The following is a 20552-nucleotide window of genomic DNA, read 5'->3' as shown; positions in this document are numbered from 1 at the left end:
AGACCAGCTGCAGTATCATACCCCAAACTGACAGTAGTTATTAATGATCACACATCTTATGATTTAATAATTCTTTTAGATATGTATACAACACAAATTCATATACATGCTCACTAAGAAAAATAACAGGGTGTCCACAGAATCATTATTTGTGCCAGGCACCATGGCTCACGCCTATAATCCTACTCTTAGGAGGTTGAGATCTAAGGACTGAGGTTCAAAACTAGCCAGGGCACAAAAGTCGATGAGACTCTTATCTTCAGTTAACCACAGAAAACTAGAAGTAGTGCTGTAGCTCAAGGGGTATAGGGGTAGCCTTGAGATGAAGAGCTCAGGAACAGCGCCCAGGCCCAGAGTTCAAGCCCCATGACTGACAAAAAAAAATCATTATTTTGTAATAGCCCAGAAAACACTCCCAAGTTTCTCATAACAGGTGGAAAACACTATGATATGTTCTTACAGTGGAACATTTTAACATTAAGCTGAATGAATGAACTTGGAACTCCATAAACATTTTCATGGATGTCCTTAAAAATATAGTGTTTAGTCAAAGTAGCCAGAAAACAAAGGCAAAGGAGAATTATGGGCATGGTGGTGCCCAACTATAATCCCATCAACCTTTGCTATAAAACCCTGTCATAAACACAAAAATGAAACCAGGGACTGGTGGCTTCTGGCTACTCAGGAGGCTGAGATGAGAATTGTGGTTCAAAGCTACCCCAGGCAGGAAAGTCTGTGAGACTCATCTCCAATTAACCACAAGAAAATTGGAAGTTGCATTGTGGCTCAAGTGGTAGAGTTTAGGGACAGTGGCTAGGCCCAGAGTTCAAGCCTCACAACTAACAACAAAAAAAATTCTTACAATGCTTCAACTCTCTCCTAAAAATCTTTAGGACTTGTATAACAATTCTAGGCCACAGGTCATTTGAAGTAAGTAAGTAAGTAATGGAATTCTATGCTGCTGTCAGAAAGAATGGCATCGCCCCATTTGTTAGGAAATGGAAAGACTTAGAAAAAAATCATATTAAGTGAAGTAAGCCAGACTCAAAGGAACTTAGGCTCAATGGTTTCCCTCATTCGTCATAATCAGTAGAAACCTTGGGCTCTCTAGCAGAGATCTGCAATAGAGCAAAATCTTGATACATAAGGCCATATAATGTGAAGCTAATTGAAAGGACCTCCAGGATATTGAAACAAAACCCATATAATGAATGATTGTTGTCCTTAATGTACTATGTTGTCTCTCATCTCCTTTGCAGTCCCTTGGTTATCTCATATTGTTATAGTATCTCACTTTATTATCTGATATATTGAATTTATTTGTATTTGGATATTTGAAATTTGATAGGGAAGGGGGAAAACCAGGACGGGTGTGGGCTGTGGGGGGAGGGGGGGAAATGGGTACCAAGACATGTGAAAGGGTATCAATGTATGTGAATTAATGCACCTTCTATCTGGCAAATATCATGTAACCCTTTTACTAATTACAATAAAAAATTAAAAAAAACTCTTAAGAAAGATTTTTTTAAAGCATTATCATATCAATTTGACCCGTGGGGTGTTTAAATGGCATAGAAATTGACTGATATGTATTAATATTTAATGGAAGCCAGGGAAAAAGATGAAGGTATTGCAAAAAAGAAAAAAAAAAGAATAGTAGCCTATAAGCTCATGAAAAAGGCATTCTAAATTCTACATCAGGGAAATGCAAATTAAAACCACAATGAAATAGCACTTTACACCCACCTAGAATGACTAAAATTAGAATGGCAACACCAATTATAAGAGATGTAGAACAATTAGAATTAGAATATCCCTTCATGGCTAATGAAAACAAAACAAGGTATTAGTATTCCATTCATCTAGTAAAGGGGGCCAAGATATAGGGGACCCTCATACACTGTTGTTGGGAGTTTTGAAAACAGAATGGCGGTTTCCCCCCCCAAAAAAAACCCAAAAAACTAAGTAGCTGGGCACTGGTGTCTCACTCTGGTATTCCAGCATAAAAAACAAAGCAAAACAAACAAAAACAATCTCAAACTACCACATGATCCAGGAATCTCACTACTAGTTACATATCCAAAAGAAATACCAACAATACATTGAAAGGACATCTATGCTTAGTCATGTTTATGGCAGCAACATAACCAAGATATGAAACCAACCTAATTATGGGAGAATGTATGACAGAAACTCCCATTCAAGCTGGACACCAGTGGCTCATGCCTGCAATCCTACTCAGGAAGTTGAGATCTGATGATTGCAATTGGAAGCCAGACAAAGTAGAATCTCTCCAATTAACCACCTGGAAACCAAAGGTGGTACTGTGGCTCAAAGTGGTGGGCACTAGCCTTGAACAAAAGAGCTCAGGGGACAACACCCAGGCCCTGAGTTCCAGCCCCACAACTGACAAAAAAGGGAGGAAGAGAAGAAGGAGAGGGGAGGGAAACCCCATTCCAGCAGGGTGCTGGTGGTCCATGCCTGTAATTCTATCCAGTCAAGAGGCTGAGATTTGAGGATTGTGGTCCCAAACCAGTCCAGTCAGTCCTTGACACTCTTTATCTCCAAGTAACTACTAGAAAACCAGAAGTGGAACTGTAGATCAAAGTGGTAGGGTGCTAAGCAAAAGAGGTTAAGGACAGTGCCTTGGCCCAACTCCATTCAATTATGTGTGTATACAATTGAATATTACTCAGTCATAAAAAAAGGAGTTACAATTCTTTCATCTGTAGCAACATAGATAGAACTGAAAGACAAAAGTGAAATAAATCAGGCACAGAAAGTTACTTTCAGAGAAATAGAGAAAGTAGTAGTCGTTATTAGAGCCTGGGAGGAAGTAAGGGTGGGGCTTAGAGTAAGAGAAAGGTTAATAGGTACAGGATACTGTTCAATAAGTATTTAATGTTCCTTAGTACAAGAAAATAACCATAGTTGAGAAAAATTATTTCAAAATCTCCAGTAAAGAAAAGGAAGGAAGGAAGGAAGGAAGGAAGGAAGGAAGGAAGGAAGGAAGGGAGGGACAGACAGACAAGGCTCCAGACATTTCACACGGTAAGACCAAAAGTAGACATTCTTAGGAAAGGATCACAAAAGCTCAATAGCTATGTGCATATACTCGTATAAGATGCTACTTATAGCAGGCACTGGTAGCTTATGCCTACAATCCTAGCTACTCAGAAGGCTGAGATCTGAAGATCCCAGTTCAAAGCCAGATGGGGCAGGAAAGTATCTGAGACTCATCTTCATTTAACCACCAGAACACCAGAAGTGGAACTGTGGTTCACAGTGGTAAAGTGCTATCCTTAAGCAAAAGAGCTCAGAATAGGGCCTATGCCGTGAGTTCAAGCCCTTCAACAAGTGGGGGGAAAAAAGCTGAGTGGGCCAGCCACCAGTGCTTCATGCCTGTAATCCGAGCTACTCAGGAGGCTAAGATCTGAGAATCGCAGTCTGAAGCAAGCTAGGGCAGAAAAGTCCTCCTGCATGCTTATCTCCAATTAACCACAAAAAGCCAGAAGTGGAGCTGTAGCTCAGGTGATAGAGCACTAGACTTGAGCAAAAGAGCTTAAGGATATGGCCCAGGCCCAGCGTTCAAGCCCCAGGACCAGGAAAAATAAAAGAGGAACTGTGGTTCAAGTGTAAAGAGCCATCTGTGAACAAAAAAAAACCAAGTGACAGCATAAGACCTTGAGTTCAAGCTCCAGTACTAGCATTATTAAAATCTAAATAAACATAAAAAAAGGAAACTCACAAAGGCTTTATTTATATCCCAGACCATCTAAAACATCTTGCCTGCCCTTCCTCATATGTTGTCAACCACATTATTTAAAAGCTGTCTCATTAAGAATAAAGAAAAGAACAGTGACCCTGATAATGCTACATCACATGACTCCATCTGAGAGTGGCTTCTCATCACATAAATAGAGAAGAGCATTTTGCTCTCAGATCTCTGCTCCTATTCCTTAAAAAGATGATCACTAATGACAACCTCATCACCCAACCCAGCACCACTGTCCAGCAGAGAAGAGATTTCTGCAGCGATGGGAATATATGATCTGCTGCTGTGTTAAAAGCCAGGCATGGTGGCTCACGCCAGTAATCCTAGCTACTCAGGAGGCTAAGATTTGAGGATTGTGGTTCAAAGCCAGCCTGGGCACTAAAATGTCTGTGAGACTCTTATCTCCAATTAATCACCAGAAAACTGGAAGTGGCGTTGGGGCTCAAGGGGTAGGACAGTAGCCTTGAGCTGAAGAGCTTAGGGTCAGGACTTGAATTCAAGTCCCATGACAGACAAAAAAAAAAAAAAAAAAACAAGTCCAGGAACTGTGGCTCAAGTCCTGACCTACAGGAAGCTTGAGATTTGAGGATTTCAATTAAAAGCCAGGCTGGCAAGGAAGTCTGTGAACTCTAAACTACCACCAAAAACTCAGAAATGCAGCTGTAGCTCAAGTAGTACAGCTCTAAGCCTTGAACACAAAAGCTCAGAGACAGTGCCCAGGCCCTGAGTTCAAGTCCTAGACTGACTCTCTCTCTCTCTCTCTCTCTCTCTCTCTCTCTCTCTCTCTCTCTCTCTCTCTCTCTCTCTCTCTCTCTCTCTCCCTCACACACACACACACACACACACACACAACACACACAGAACCCCTGCGTCTCATAATATGACAGGACTTCCATGGAAGCTTGTGTGGGAGACTAATTAAGTAGTTCAGATAAGTGACTTCCATTTTAGATTCTTTCAAGATTCATAAACCATAACTATTGTAAGACACAAATCTGAGGGACCAGAAGCAAAGCTGGGGACTGCAACTTCTGAGAAGGAGTGGGAGAAGGTATACTAATCCAGTTCTCAGCCTGAGACCTTTACTTACAGGTCAGCTTTTAACAGCACAGATTTTCCCAGCAGTAATATTTAGCTCTGCAACAGCTGACTGCACCACACAGGCCTGTCATCGGCTTTTCATGAAGCAGGAGGCCAAAGGATTTTAAGAATTCATGTACACTTCAATTCTGAGGGCAAAAATCTTTGCTAAATGTCCCACATTGACATTAAAACTTTAAGCTAGTCTTAGAATGGGAAATGTGTTTAAATGTATATATTTGAAGACATAGCTTGTCCTAATATGAAAAGGGCAATTTTAGGAGTCATGAAAAGGCTAGGAATTTTAATGTCAAGATGAAATTACATTTATTATCTATTTTATATATGTCAGTGATGTTTAACTTACACTTATGGAACAGTTTTACATTTTATTACTTGAGGAGTTGCAATAGAAAAAGTGTCTGAAAGCAGTAATCTTTCTGTTGAAAAAAAATCATAAACATCCAAAAAGTCTGACTGAAATTAAACCTGTTTACTATATTTGATCTTTTGTTGTGGCTTAGATTTAATGCCTAGGTATTATTTGTGCTTTATTACACATCCCGAATTTTCCCAAGTAATTCTAATTTCAAATACTTTTCTAGCTGGGGCACCAGTGGCTCATGTCAATAATCATGGCTACTTACAAGGCTGGGATCTGAGGACCACAGCTTGAAGTCAGTTCAAGCTGGAAAAAGTCCCTGAGACTTTCATTCACCAAAAAACCACAAGTAGAGCTGTGGCTCAAAGTGGCAAAGCACTAGTCTTGAGTAAACAAGGTCAGGGACAGTGCTTAGGCCCAGAGTTTAAGCCCCATGAAAGAAAAAAGAAGGAAAGAAAGAAGAGAGAGGGGGGAAGGAAGGAGAAAGAAAGAAAGAAAGAGAGAGAGAGAGAGAGAGAGAGAGAGAGAGAGAGAGAGAGAGAGAGAGAGAGAGAGAGAGAGAGAAAGAAGAAAGAAAAGGGAGTGAGGGGGCCAAGTGTTTGGCCTAGTGGTAGAGTGCTTGCCTAGCATGCATGAAGACCAGGGTTCGATTCCCTGGTACCACATACATAGCAAAAAGCTGGAAGTGGTGTTGTGGCTCAAGTGGTAGAGCTCTAGCCTTGAGAGAAGTCCAAGGACAGTGCTCAGGCCCAGAGTTCAAGCCCCATGAATGGCAAAAAAAAAAAAGGAAGTAGGGAGGGAGGAAGGGAGGGACGAAAGGAAAAGAAAACATATAGTGCATTTCTTTGCTTAAATCTCAAGAAGCCCAATATAGTTCAGGAATACCAATCTCTACAGAGTAAATATTAAAATTCACACAATACTAATGGTTACTTTGAATGGCTAGGGATGTGGTTCAGTAGTACAACATTGTCTAGCATATTTAAGGCCTTGGGTTCAATGCAGAAATTCACACATATTATTCTGCAAGTAGACCTACATGTGAAACATCTTACTTTTTACTGTAACTAAAAACTCACCTAAAACTCAACAATCTTAACCATTTTTTAAGAGTACCCAACAAAAGTGGCACTGTGGCTCAAAGTGGTAAAAGCACTAGCCTTGAGCTAAAGACATTAGGGACAATGCCCAGGCCCAGAGTTCAAGCCATATGACTAACAAAAAAAAAAGAGGTACAAATATACATATAGATTTTAAAGTTAAACAACAAGAGAAGATCGAGTATAGTAACCAGGCATAAATTTGATCAGTGTTTGGGGATTATTATCATTTTTTAAGATTACTATGTTCAGGACTGTTTTTCTCTTATAATTCCTCAAATAATAAAATATAAAATGGCTCCATAATTATAAGCTAAGCATCACTGAGATATATAAAATAAATAATAAATGTAATTTTATTTTGACATTGAAATTCCTGGCTTCTTCCTGTATGCTCACATTGTTGTGCAGCTGATCACTATAAGTGTTTTCATCTTAGTAAACTGAAGCTAAGTTAATCAAATGTAAGTCCCTTCCTCTCCCTCAACCCCTAGTTACCATCAGTCTGCTTCTCTAGTTTTGCCTAACTTATTTAATTTACAATAATGTCCACAGGCTTCATCCATTTTTTTAATGATATCCCCCCGTATTTATTTATTTATTTATTTATTTATTTATTTGCCAGTCCTGGGCTTGAGCTCAGGGCCTGAGCACTGTCCTTGGACTACCACTTGAACCTCAGCACCATTTCTGGCTTTTTTTCTATATATGTGGTGCCGAGGAATCAAACCCGGGTCTTTGTGCATGCTAGGCAAGCACTTTACCACTAGGCCAAATTCCCGGCCACTTCATCCATGTTTTAACACATAACAGGATTTTCTTTTGTGGCACTGAATATTAATTGCATACACATACCACATTTTCTTTATCCACTCATTTGTTCTTAATCATACATACATGTGGACATGGATGGGAAAACATCTCTCTAAGATCCCATTGTCTATACTCAATAAACTGAATAGCTGGCACATACAGTAATTCTAATTTTTGGAATAACCTCCAAACTGTTTCCCAAAGCAATTCTTTACATTTCCACGACAGTGCTGAAGACTTACGATTTTTCCACATACTGAATTTTTTTGTTTTGTTTTGCTCATCAGTATCCATTCCTAATAGTTATTAATGATGTAGATCACCTTTCATATTTGTTGGCTAGCCGTACATATTTTTGGGAAAACATGTATTCATACCCTTACCAAGTAAGACACCCAATTTTCTTTCTTTTTTTTTTTTTTTTTGCCAGTCCTGGGCTTGGGCTCAGGGCTTGAGCACTGTCCTTGGACTTTCTCAAGGCTAGAGCTCTACCACTTGAGCCTCAGCACCACTTCCAGCTTTTAGTTTGTATGTGGGGTACCGAGGAATCAGAGCAAAGACATAAAATGGAGGTAAAGATGTCAAGCTTTGCTCCAGAGTTTAGTTAATGTATAAGCCCAAGCAAGCTGTCCATGCTTTTCAGCAAAAGCAATTTTAAGTACCTGTTGCAAATCTGAATGTTAAAACATATTTTTATATAGCTACAAAATGAATGTTATTAGGATTTTAAGAGGGAGGTCACTTTGGATAGTAAGAACATTTAAAGTATATTGTCTACCAACCCATGAACGCAGAAACTTATTTGTGTCTTCTTTCATTTCTTTCAGCAGTGAAAACCTATTAAGTACTTTAAAGACTATTTTGCTATCAAGTAAATTCCAACTCAGTCTTCAAAGAAATGTGCTGAATGAAATATAATCGCTGGCTATGCTGACAGTTTACATAGTTCAAAAGCAGCTAAATAAGGGTATTAACAGTTTTATTCACAGGGCTAGCTTAAGATAATATGCCATGTCTAAAAATATCAAAACAATCTCTAAATTTTAATACTAAAGTAACAAAGCCATAAAGTTAAAGTGATTAACTACAGTGTAAAAACTGGGAACAATTTCTATCTTCTAGCTCCTAAAGGAGGCACTGACTCCAACAAGTTCAATAAAACTAAAATGTTCTCCCCGCAGTGCTCAGTTAATTGTTCAAAAATGGTTAACTGGTGACATAAAATAGAAGAAAATGCATTTTACAGTAGTAACAATAAATACTACTTACAAAGAAAAAAGTTTTAACAATAATGTGCAAGACAGGTAGGAAATTTTTCACATGACTGAGAGACCCAAAAATATTTGAGCAAAAAGACCAAAGACATATAAATTTTATGATTTTTTTCTCAAGTTATAATGTATAAAGTATATAATGTTATAGATAATATTGTATAGATGTCCCATACATGTGTAATTGAGAGCATTTATAAAAGTGTATTCCTTGGGGCCAGGAGTTTGGCCTAGTGGTAGAATGCCTGCCTAGCATGCACGAAGACCTGGGTTCGATTCCTTGGCACCACATACATAGAAAAAAGCCAGAAGTGGTGCTGAGACTCAAGTGGTAGATCTCTAGCCTTGAGAAGTCTAAGGACAGTGCTCAGGCCCTGACCTCAAGCCCAGGACTGGCCAAAAAAGTGTATTCATAGAATGCGGCCGGGAGTTTGGCCTAGTGGTAGAGTGCTTGCTTAGCATGCACGAAGACCTGGGTTCAATTCCTTGGTACTACATACTTAGAAAAAGCCAGAAGTGGTGCTGAGGCTCAAGTGGTAGAGTTCTAGCCTTGAGAAAAATCCAAGAACAGTGCTCAGGCCCTGAGCCCAGGACTGGAAAAAAAAAAAAAAAAGTATATTCCTAAAATGGATACAATGATCCTAAAAATCATATGAAAAAAAGAAGGCAAAACAAATGCACAACAGTTGGGAGGCTGAGGATATAGTTTATGGTAGAACAGAGGCACTAGCTATTTTTTTTTTATGGCTTTTTGTTGTTGCTTTGTGTAGGTCCTAGGGCTGGAACTCAGGGCCTGGGTACTGTCCCTTAGCTTCTTTTTTTTTTTAATTTAATTAAAAGATTGCATTAACACTGATTTTTTACATCATATTTCAAATGTCATGTTTAACAAGTACTTAAGAAGGGAATCTCTATATGTAATCACTGGCACATAGATTTTGGAACATAATTAAAATTAAGCTGAGGGTTTGTATGTCATAGATACATATCAATCTGCATAACATTATTTCTATAGAGTATATATCCCATCATAGATTTTTATGTGTGTGTAGTTATATTTATATCTCTAAGACAATGTCAATAACCTTGGGTACCAGAATATTGAATCATCGTTCTTGTACTGTTTGGATCTGATATCCACATATCATGGAGACCATGTGACTTTTGTTCCTTTGTTTGGTCTTGACTTATCTCACTCAACATGATTCACTCTAGTTTCATCCAGCCATTATTTTAGAATTCCATTGTATATATAATATATATATATATGTATATATATACATATATACATATATACATATATATATATAACATTTTTGTATCCATACATCTGTAGTGGGGCATCTGGGTTGGCTATTGTGAACCGTGCAGAGATGCACATGGCTGAGCAGATGTCCTTATCATATCCTGGGTCATGTTGCTCAGGGTAGATGCCCAGGAGTGATATGGCAGGATCATAGGGAAGGTCTATTTTTAGTTTTTTGAGAAACCTCCAAACTGCCTTCCAGAGTGGCTGTACTAATTTACATTCCCACCAGTAGTGCAGTAGGGTTCCTCTTTCTCCATATCCCCACCAGCATTTGTCGTTGTCTGAGTTCAAAATATTGACTATTCTGATTGGGGTAAAGTGGTATCATAGGGTTGGTTCTTTTTTTTTTTTTTTTGGCCAGTCCTGGGCTTGAGCTCAGAGCCTCTGAGAATTGTCCTTGGACTTTCTCAAGGCTAGAACTCTACCACTTGAGCCTCAGCACCACTTACGGCTTTTTTCTATGTATGTGGTGCCGAGGAACCGAACCCGGGTCTTCATGCATGCTAGACAAGCACTTTACCACTAGGCCAAACTACCGGCCCTTAGGGTTGTTTTTATTTGCATTTCCTTTATGACCATGGATGATGAGCATTTTCTCATATGTTTCTTTGCCATTTTAACCTCTTCTCTTGATAAGTCTCTCTTTAGTTCCCTTGCCCATTTAGTGATTGGTTTGTTGGGTTTGGGGGGGATTAGTTTCTTGAGTTCCCTACAGATATTGGATATTAAGCATTTGTCTGATGTATTACTGGTAAACACCTTTTCCCAGTTGGTTCGCTGTCTTTCTACTTTAGTAGCTATGCTTTTGTCCATGCAGAAACTTTTCGTTTTTAGGTAGCCCCATTTGTTCAGTCTCTCTCCAATCTGTTATGACCTTGAGACTCTGTTCAAGAAGTTTTTGCCTGTGCCTATGAGTTCCAGTGTCTCTCCTTCTCTATCATGTAGTAGTTTCAGGGTTTCAGGTCTGATATGGAGGTCTTTGATCCATTTTGAGTTCATGCTTGTGCATGGCGATAGGCTGGTATCAATTTTTAGCTTTGTGCATGTGGCTGCCCAGTTTTCCCAGCACCAATAATTGAAAAGGCTGTGTTTGTTCCACTGTATATATCTGGCTCCTTTGTCAAATATAAATTGGCTATAGGTATGTGGTTTTATTTCTGGATCTTCTATTCTGTTCCACTGATCTTCTGGTCTGTTTTTGTGCCAAAACCAAGCTGTTTTTGTTATTATGACTCTATAGTAGAGTTTGAAGTTTGATATTGTAATACCACCTACATTGCTTTTTTTGCCTAGAATCCATTTGGCTTTTGTTTGTGCCATATGAACCTTTGGATTATACCTTCTATTTCAGTAAAGAATGTCCTTGGGATATGGATGGGTTTGCATTGAAATTGTATATCAATTTTGGCAGTATGGCCATTTTCACTATTGGTTTTCCCTATCCATGAGCATGGGATATCTGTCCATTTCCTGGTATCCTCTTTGATTTCTTTTGTTAGGCTTTTGTAGTTTTCATTAAATTCCTTTACATCTTTGGTTAAGTTAATTCCTAAATATTTTATTATTTTGAGGGCTATTGCAAATCATTTTTCTTGATTTCTCTTTCTGTTTGTGTATTGGTGTACAGAAAGACTACTGACTTTTGTAGGTCCATTTTGTATCCTGCCACTTTGCCAAAGTGATTTACTAGCTTTAGGAGTTTGGGAGTGGAGTTTATTGGGTCGTTCAGATATAGGATCATGTTATCTGCGAATAAGGATAGTTTGATTTCTTCTTTCCCTATGTGGATCCCTTTGATGTCCTTCTCTTGTCTTATTGCTCTGGCTAAGGGTTCCAGCACTATATTGAAGAGAAGTAGAGAGAATAGGCATCCCTGACTTTTTCCTCATTTTAAGGTAAATGGTTCTAGTTTTTCTCCATTTGGTATGATACTGGCTGTGGGTTTGTCATATATGGCTTTAATTATTTTTGAGAAGGTACCTCCTATTCCTTAGCTGCTTTTGTTCAAGGCTAGTGCTCTACCCCTTGAGCCACAGTTCCACTTCTAGCTTTTTAGTACTTTTATTATAATTAAGAGTCCCATGGATTTTATTGCCCTAGCTGCTTCAGAACAAAATCCTCGGAACTCAACCTCCTGAGCAACTAGGATTACAGATGTGAGCCACTAGTGCCTGTACCTGGCAAGGCCCTCGGTTTGATCTGGTACTGAAAAATAAACATGTATTCTAGGCCTGATACATATATACAGTAAAAGAGAAACCCCAAAATAGATCCAGACACATCCAATGATGTAAAACATGGCATAAATCAAAGCTGGGCATGGTGGTGACACCTGTAATCCAGCCCCAGGGAGACCGAGCCAAGAGGATCTTTTATTGGATGCCAGCCTGGACCACAGTGATCCCTAGAGAGACAAGAGAAGAGGGAGGGAAGATAAATCAAACTAGGTATCAAGTAAATAAGTGGTATCAGGTAGCCATCTGAGGACATAAATAAATAAAATGGTTCTATAACCTCAAAGTAGAGTCAATTAGAAGTGAAAACATTAGATGTATGACATCAGAAACAGAATAAATCAGGACTTCCACTGCTATTGACCTGGTATAACAAAAATAAAACAGTACTTCCACTGCTATTGACCTATTATAACAAAAACCACTATTTTTCTTTAGAAAAACTGAACATTAAAAAAACAAAGAAATATATTTTTTAAAGATTCTAAGTACCAAGCAAAGGGCAGTAATTGCTGAGGCATGGGAATTGAAACCTTGAACCCCAGATTGTAGACCTCACAAGGTAAACTGGAGCAGAACCTGGCAGGCTCTCTGTACCAAGGACAGTTGAGGCCAGGGAAACCAAAACAGGGAGATTTGACAGACCCAGTTACAAAGAGAAAAGCTGCACAGGGAGATCTTAGCACAGGGGCTTACAAATAAATGGTCCCCAGTATTGGGCACCAATCACAGAGATCTAGGAAGGAACCACGGATATAATTAGAGCTGTATCTACACTTACACAGTGTATAACCCCCATCCCCTGTTGAAACTCCAAAATCACAGGGCACTGGCAAGAAGATACAGTGACAGGAAAATACAGGTTCAAGGACAGCCAATGCAAAAAGGCCCAACCTCAAACAACAAGCTAGGCATTGGGCTACATGCCTATAATCTCAGCTACAAAGAAGGCATAACTAAGGAAGATCACAGTCTGAAGCCAGCTAAAGGCAAAAACCACAAGACCATACCTGAAAAATAACTCAAAGCAAAAAGCAATGCAAATACTCCAGTAGAGTACTTACTAAGCAAGACCTCTGAGTTTAATTCACAATACATGTTTCTCAACTCTCCCTCCTATAAAAAGAAAAAAAAATCACTTGAAACCTATCTATACGTGACAACACAATTTAGAAATTAGCAGAGAAAGACGTTAAAAGTTGTTGTCCTCCCCACCCCCTGTGAGACTGGGGCTCTAAACTCAGTAATCTGACACTTTCACTCACTGGCTGGCACTCTACCACCTGAACCGTACCTCCAACTCCCAAAATTGTTTTAAGTTTAGTATGTTAGGTAAATGAAGATCTACATCCATATAAAAATGTATATACACATTCAAAGAAATGTTATTCATAACCAAAAATGGAAATGTTCACAGTTAAGAAGTACAGTCACCTCTGCTTGCAGAAAAATTGTACCTCTTTAAACAGCTGGAAATTTGCCTCTAACATTGCTTTTGATATCCAAAACAGTCCTTCAGAGAAACTTACAAGCATAAGCTAAAATTGCAATCATTCTGAGCCATGGGTGGCCTACAGTACCCTGGGCTTATAATAACACTAAATTGTCTGCCCACCATGTTTTTGAAGAAATGTGAACACAAACTGAGCATGCTCAGGAATGTACCCACCTATGCATGTGAGGATGAGTCTGCCCTCTATGAATATGAGTTTCTCAAACAGGCTACTTGCTTAGCTTGCTTGGAAAAATACTGCCTTGGAATTTAGTGCCTCACTTACTAGCTGGAAGTAAGAAATCGCTCTTGAGTCTTTTATCTCCTGGCTGTGCACAGAGGCATTCTCAAATAAGTGAACCTACTATAGCCAGGAATGATGGTTCCGGCCTATAATTTCAGCTACTTAGGAGGCAGACACAGGAAAGTCTCAAATTGAAGGCTAACACTCAAAAACAGGTGGTACACACCTATAGTCTCTACCTCTTGGGATGGAGAGATAGAAGGTCTTGGCAAAAAGCAAGTGACCTTATCTAAAAAAATAAAACAAACAACAACAACAAAAACTAAAACAAAACTAATAGGAGCATTGCTGAAGAGACAGTACACTTGCTAAGCAAGTTCAAGGTTCTGTGTTCACACACACACACACACACACACACACACACACATACTTTACATTGGATAAAAAAATTCAAATGCCCACTTAATGATAAACAGACAAGAGAAATGTGATGTATACAATAGATGTATCCATATAATAAATTACATAATTATTTTTTAAAAAAAAATACTGCCAGGCTCAAGTGGCTCACATCTGTAATTCTAGCTACTAAGGAGGCCAAGATCTGAGAATTGCAATTCAAAGCCAGCTCAGCAGGAAAGTCCATGAGACTCCTATCTCCAACAAACTACTCAGAAAAGGATGGAAGTTGTGCTGTGACTGAAGTGGTAGAGCATTAGCCTTGAGCACAAGAAGCTGAGACAGTGCCCAAGCCCAAGTTCAAGCCCCAGGACAAGCAAAAAAAAAGTACCAGGATACACAACAATGTACATATAAACCAGCCAGGCACTGGTGGCTCATTGCTGTAATCCTAGTTAAATGGAAAATGAGATCTGAGGACTGCAGTTAGAAGCCAGCCTGGGTAGGAAAATCCTTGAAACTCTTATCTCCAAAAGTAACAACCCCAAAAGAAAAAAAAAATTTAAGCTGGAAATGTAGTTGTGGCTCAGGTGGTAGAGTGAGAAAAAAAGCTCAGGACAGCACTTAAGCTGAGTTCAAGCCCCAGAACCAGCACATGCAAACAAAAAGTAAGCCACAGGGCTAGAGGTCATGGTTCAGTGGTAAAGTGTCTACCTATCAAGTTCAAGACTTAGTGGCACCAAAAAAAAATAAACAAGTAAATCACTAAAACAAAACTTTAAATTGGTGAATGATATGCTATATGAATTACATGAAGAGATCTTTTGTTTATGAAAATATACTAATATGAAAGATACAAAAAGGCTCCAAATGAACTTACTCAAAGGTGAAACTACAATGTTTGACATGAAAAATGCCCTGATGGCGCTAATGGCAGGTAAGATATGAGGCAGAGGAGAAAGCAGCAGTAAACTAGCAGGCAAAGCAACAGGACATGAACAAAGAAAACAACCATATAAAAAGAACAAAAATAATCCCCTCCTCAAAAAAAAAGAAGAAAAGAAAAAAGCATTTTAAGCTCTGGGGCAGCATAAAATGGCCTAATAAACACAGAATGGGATTTTTTAAGGGATTAAAAAAAAAGCTTGCAAGAAATAATAGCAAGGCATGTTGTAATCCAACAGCTCAAAATCATTGACAAGGACGGAAATCTTAAAAGTAGCCACAAAAAGGGTTTTGGTTGCATATTGAGAGCACAACACTGAGTTATCTACTTGTTGGGGCCAATACAAGTATAAACCAGTAGTCACATCTTTCAAGTACTGAAAGAATTGTACCAACCTATCATTCAACACTGGGGAGGAAAAATCATATAAAAAACGAAGGTATAATGAAACATTTTTAAACCTTTAAAAGATGAAGGTGTATATCACTAGCAGACCTGCTCTATAAGAAATGTAAAAAGATATTCTTCTTCAGGTAGAAGGTAAATGGCAGTATCAAATGGAAATCCAAAGAACATTAGAGATGTTGAATACTTAGATAAAAACACAACATTCAGGTTTATTTTAATTTTATTGGTATTTATTCATTTATTTTTAAAAGAGTCAGCCAGGTACTGGTGGCTTACACCTATAATCCTAGCTACTCAGGAGACTGAGATCTGAGGACTGAGGGTCAAAGCAGGCAGAGCAAGTAGTGAGGCTCATATCTCCAATTAATCACCATAAAATTGGAAGTGGCACGAGGGCTTTAAGTGGTAGAGTGCTAGCCCTGAACAAAAGAGCTTGGAGGCACTGAGATCAAGTGCTTTCACTAACCAAAAGGAAAGAAAGACAGACAGGAAGACAGGCAGATAGACAGACAGACAGGAAGAAAAAGAGAGAGAAAGGAGGGAGGTGTGGGGAGGGGAGGGCAGGGCAAGGCAGGGCAGGGCAGGGCAGGGCAGAGAAGGAGAGAGGAAGGGAGAGAGGGAGAGGGAGAGAGAGAAGGAGAGGGAGAGGGGAGAGGGAGAAAACTGGTGGTGCACACCTATAATCCTAGCTACTCAGGAGGCTGAACTCTAAGGGGTCATCTTAGAAACTAGCCAGGGTCAGGCCAAGCGTGTGGCCTAGTGGTAGGGTGCTTGCCTCCCATGTATAAAGCCCTGGGTTCAACTCTGAGATACCACATACACAGAAAAAGCCAAAAGTTCAAGTGGTACAGTGCTAGCCATGAGAAAGCTCAAGAACAGCACCCAAACCCTGAGTTCAGGCTCCAGGACTGGCAAAAAAAAAAGAAAAAGAAAAAGCCAGAGACTCTTTATCTTTAAGCAAGCAATAAAATTGCCAGAAATGGAGCTGTATAGCTCATGCTAGCCTTGAACAAAAGAGTTCAGGGATAATACCCAGGCCTTGAGTTCAAGCCCCAGGACTGGTACAAAAAAGAAAGAAAAAGAATGTGTGGCCTGCACTGGTAGCTTTTGCCTGTAATCCTATCTGAGGCTCACGATTCAAAGCCAACCCAGGCAGGAAAGTCTATAAAACTCTTTTTTTTTTTTTTTTTTTTTGCCAGTCCTGGGCTTGAGCTCAGGGCCTGAGCACTGTCCTTGGACTTTCTCTCTCTACCACTTGAGCCTCAGCACCACTTCTGGCTTTTTTTTCTATGTATGTGGTACCGAGGAATCGAACCCGGGTCTTCATGCATGCTAGGCAAACACTTTAACCACTAGGCCAAACTCCCGGCCCCGTCTATAAAACTCTTATCTCAAATTAATCACAGAAAAGGCTCAAAGTGACACATAGCTCAAGTAGTAAAGTGTTAGCCTTGAGCAAAAAGAGCCAGGACAATGACCAGGCCCAAAAGTTCAAGCCCCAGGACTGCCCCCCACAAAAAAAAAATTACCTGAGGCAACAGAATTGGGAAGGGCTGAGACAAAGATGAACACTTGCTGGTAAGCGTGGGGCCCTGGCTTCCATACCCAGTACTGGGAGGAAGAGGTGGACTAGAAACAGTCAAAAGTCCCTTAGGAAACTGAACAAAGGCTATTTAGAGCCAGTCCTAGAAATTCAACCTATACTCATGGAATAAAAATAAAACTACACTATGATTATAACTATCAGACTGGTAAAAATTCAAGTTCAATAATCCACTCTGTTGTTATAACTGAAGTTATAAAGAGATATGTATCCTCATAAAATACAAGTGGACTATAAATTGGTATAACTTTCATCAACCTTGCAAATACACCTCTAGTCAGGTATACGTAAAAAGACATAAATACCAAGTTATCATTATTGCATTTCACTTTTGTAATGAACTATAAACATTCTAAATGAATGTCAATTGACTTGATTAAAGGTACTTATACACACTATAAAGTAAAACTTTAGGCAGTATAAAAACTCAATGAAATGAAGTTGGAAGGTGTCAAGAAATATATGACATGTTATCACTCTCAAGAATCAATAAAATTATGCCCTATCGTTTTTTTTCTTTTTTTTCTTTTTGTCATGGGGCTTGAACTCAGGGTTGTGGCACTGTCCCTGAGCTCTTTTGCTCAAGCCTAGCATTCTACCCCTTTGAATCACAGCTATTGAGTGGTTAATTAAGATGTAAGAGTCTCTGGGACTTTCTTGCCTGGGCTGACTTTAAACTATGGGCCTCAGATTTCAGCCTCCTGAGTAGCTATGATTACATGTGTGAGCCACTGGTCGCTAGCATACCAAAAACAAATGCACTGAAAGCCTAGAACAGAGCCAGAAAAGAGGTAGGGTATCATAGAGCATGCAAATGTGGCCTTGTGAATTGCATCAGTCACAGCATATATCCAGTCCTACGAATCAAAGGCCCAGAACTGCACCAATTGCAAGTATCTGCTTGTGAAGGAGTATTTCCTTTCACAGTAAGAATAGTTGCTGGGGCTGAGTGACCCTGGCCCGTGCCTGTAATACTCGCTACTCAAGAGGATGAGATCAAACCCAGCAGGGGCAGGAGAGGCCTAGAACTGAGAATTGTGGCTCAATTGCTGTGGTCCATGCAGCTGCAGTGAAGAGTTTCTTGGAACAGTAGTAGATTTAAAACTTCTGGGCAGTCTTGAAAGCAGATCTGTTTTTTTGCCAAGAGGCTACTTTGCTGGAAGCTCCTCATTTGAGGCATCCAGGCATGAGAACAAAGATCTGACAACTATCATTCAAGCAATTGGAGGACTTGTTCCTAATTTAAAAAAAAAAAAGCCTAAGAGCATATAGGTAAAAGAATTAACACTGTTAACAGTGAATGTAACATTCTTAACAGTGTTTCATTGACTCCTACTTACAGTCTTTAGTTATACTTAAACCTTGCCAAATGCTCCTTGGAAGAGCCTCAGTATAAAGTAGCCAATGGGCAGACCAGGGGAGGGGGGAGTGGCAATATTATATGTTAATAGTTTCCTAATAGTTGCCCTGCTTGAATTAGATTCATTAATAAAATTGAAAGTAGAAGCCTCAGTGGCTCATGCCTGTAATGTTGGATACTGAGGATGCTGAGATCTGAGGATTCAAGTTCCAAGCAGCAGAAAAATCCATGAGATTCTTATCCCCATTAACAGCAAAAAGCAGGAAGTAGAATTGTGGCTCAAGTGGTAGAACACTAGTAAAACACTAGTAGAACACTTGTGTAAAAATGCTAGGCCATGAGTTCAAGCCCCAGTACCAGAACAAAGGAAAGGAAAAGGAAAGGGAAGAGTGGATAAAGAGGCCACTCTTTAGTCTTATTAAGTCCCTTTTCTGGCTCCCTCACTTATTCCAATGGACTGAAACTAATTATTTTTTTTATTTTTTTATTGTAATTAGTAAAAGGGTTACATGATATTTGCCAGATAGAAGGTGCATTAATTCACATACATTGATACCCTTTCACATGTCTTGGTACCCATTACCCTCCCTCCATACCCCCCACCCATCTTGGTTTTCCCCCCTTCCCTATCAAATTTCAAATAACCAAATACAAATAAATTCAATATATCAGATAACAAAGTGAGATACTATAACAATATGTGATAACCAAGGGACAGCAAAGGAGATGAGAGACAACATAGTACATTAAAGGACAACAATCATTCGTTATCTGAAACTAATTATTATAGGTAGATTATTGTTTCTTTTCCAGTGGTTCTCAGGCAGAATCACTAATAACAGTATGATCAGAAATAATCATTAATTGTGTAACAAATGGATCCAAGATAATCTGGTAGAGATATAGAATCATAACTGTACCCCAAGTACAGAAAACAGGCTTGGAGGTAGGGTCAGCAGCACTACTTATTCAAGTATGCTGCCTACTGATGCTCAAGAGACTAAGGAAAAATTATTTCCAATGTTTCCAAAATCAAGGCTTTCACTATTGAATCTGGATCCCAGTGAAAGCTTTAGCTAATCATACAAGATTGGCACTGTGACTTACTTTTTCCCTTGTACTAAGAAGAATAGAATTACTCCTACCCAAGGGGAAAATGTGTAGGTACCAGATAAGGTTTTAATCATTTGGGGAAAACAACCAAAAAAGGATTTATGTGTTGTTTTATCACTGAGTCACATCACACCTCACAACCTATGACTTCTCTATTATCTGTTGTAACTCATTGTATAAGCACAAAATACACAGATGATCAAACTCTTGAGCAATAAAACCAGTCCCAACAGTGTCAAACACTTGGATCTGCTTTGTCTGAAATAAAAGACTCAAGATAGCTAACTTCACACAGGAGCACATACTCTGCTCAGCTGAGAACAAGGAGTTCCTGGAAATGGAACTTGAATCGAATCCGAATCCACAAAGTCTCCATGGAGATCCAATCCTGGCATTCTACATTGGCAATTGCTCAGCTTTTATTCTTCTCATTTGCCAAAGTCATAATGCCCATAATTCTTCCGGATGCTCAAACCTTGCTAATCAGACCTCCATGCCCCACTGATGTTTAAAAATCAAACATCAACATCTGTCATTGCAAACTTTTTTTTTTACCTTGTTTCCCTAAACATTTCCTTGAAAGCCTCATTAAGCTTACATTTTAAGCAGCCAGTCCATTGGGTTTCTTCCCTAACAAATCTGCCCTGTCATGTGAATACCAGTGCTCAGCCTTAGCTGACAAAATGGTACTACCAGGACACAACACAATGACAGTAATACATTCAACTGTGGGTAATGGTTTAATATAAACTAGCTAAAATCCTACAATATTAGCAGTAAGACCACATCAAAAAAGAATTAAGAATAATATAACTGCTGTAAGAGCTCTAAGAGCAATCTGAAGTCAGCTTTGGCTAAAAGCTAGTGAGAACCTCATCTTAACCAGTAAGTTCGGAATGTTGGCACATGACTGTCATCTCAGCTACTCAGGAAGTATAAATAGTTGGATTGCAGACCAGGCAAAAACTCTATGCATTTTAATAATCTTTTTGAAAAATAAGTAACAAACATGCAAAGGGGCTA

General features: G+C 39.2%; 2 protein-coding genes across 14 annotated transcripts in view; both read right to left on the bottom strand.

Moving 5' to 3' along the window:
- Cdc14b (cell division cycle 14B) overlaps window positions 1-20552 on the bottom strand; it is a 108865-nt gene that overhangs the window by 73112 nt on the left and 15201 nt on the right. The gene's annotated exons all lie outside the window — the stretch shown is intronic.
- Window positions 12063-20552, bottom strand: part of Prxl2c (peroxiredoxin like 2C) — a 79796-nt gene continuing 71306 nt past the window's right edge. Inside the window, exon 6 of the mRNA XM_090329570.1 lies at window positions 12063-12134. Within this exon, the coding sequence (XP_090185696.1) occupies window positions 12103-12134 (32 nt within the window). The 3' untranslated portion in view covers window positions 12063-12102. The remainder of the gene's footprint in view (window positions 12135-20552) is intronic.

Source organism: Megascapheus bottae, chromosome 3 (assembly GCF_031878675.1).
Source record: "Megascapheus bottae isolate mThoBot1 chromosome 3, mThoBot2.hap1, whole genome shotgun sequence".
NCBI lineage: Eukaryota > Metazoa > Chordata > Mammalia > Rodentia > Geomyidae > Megascapheus > Megascapheus bottae.
Note: the sequence above shows the minus strand (reverse complement) of the source record. Positions and strands in the feature narration are given on the sequence as shown.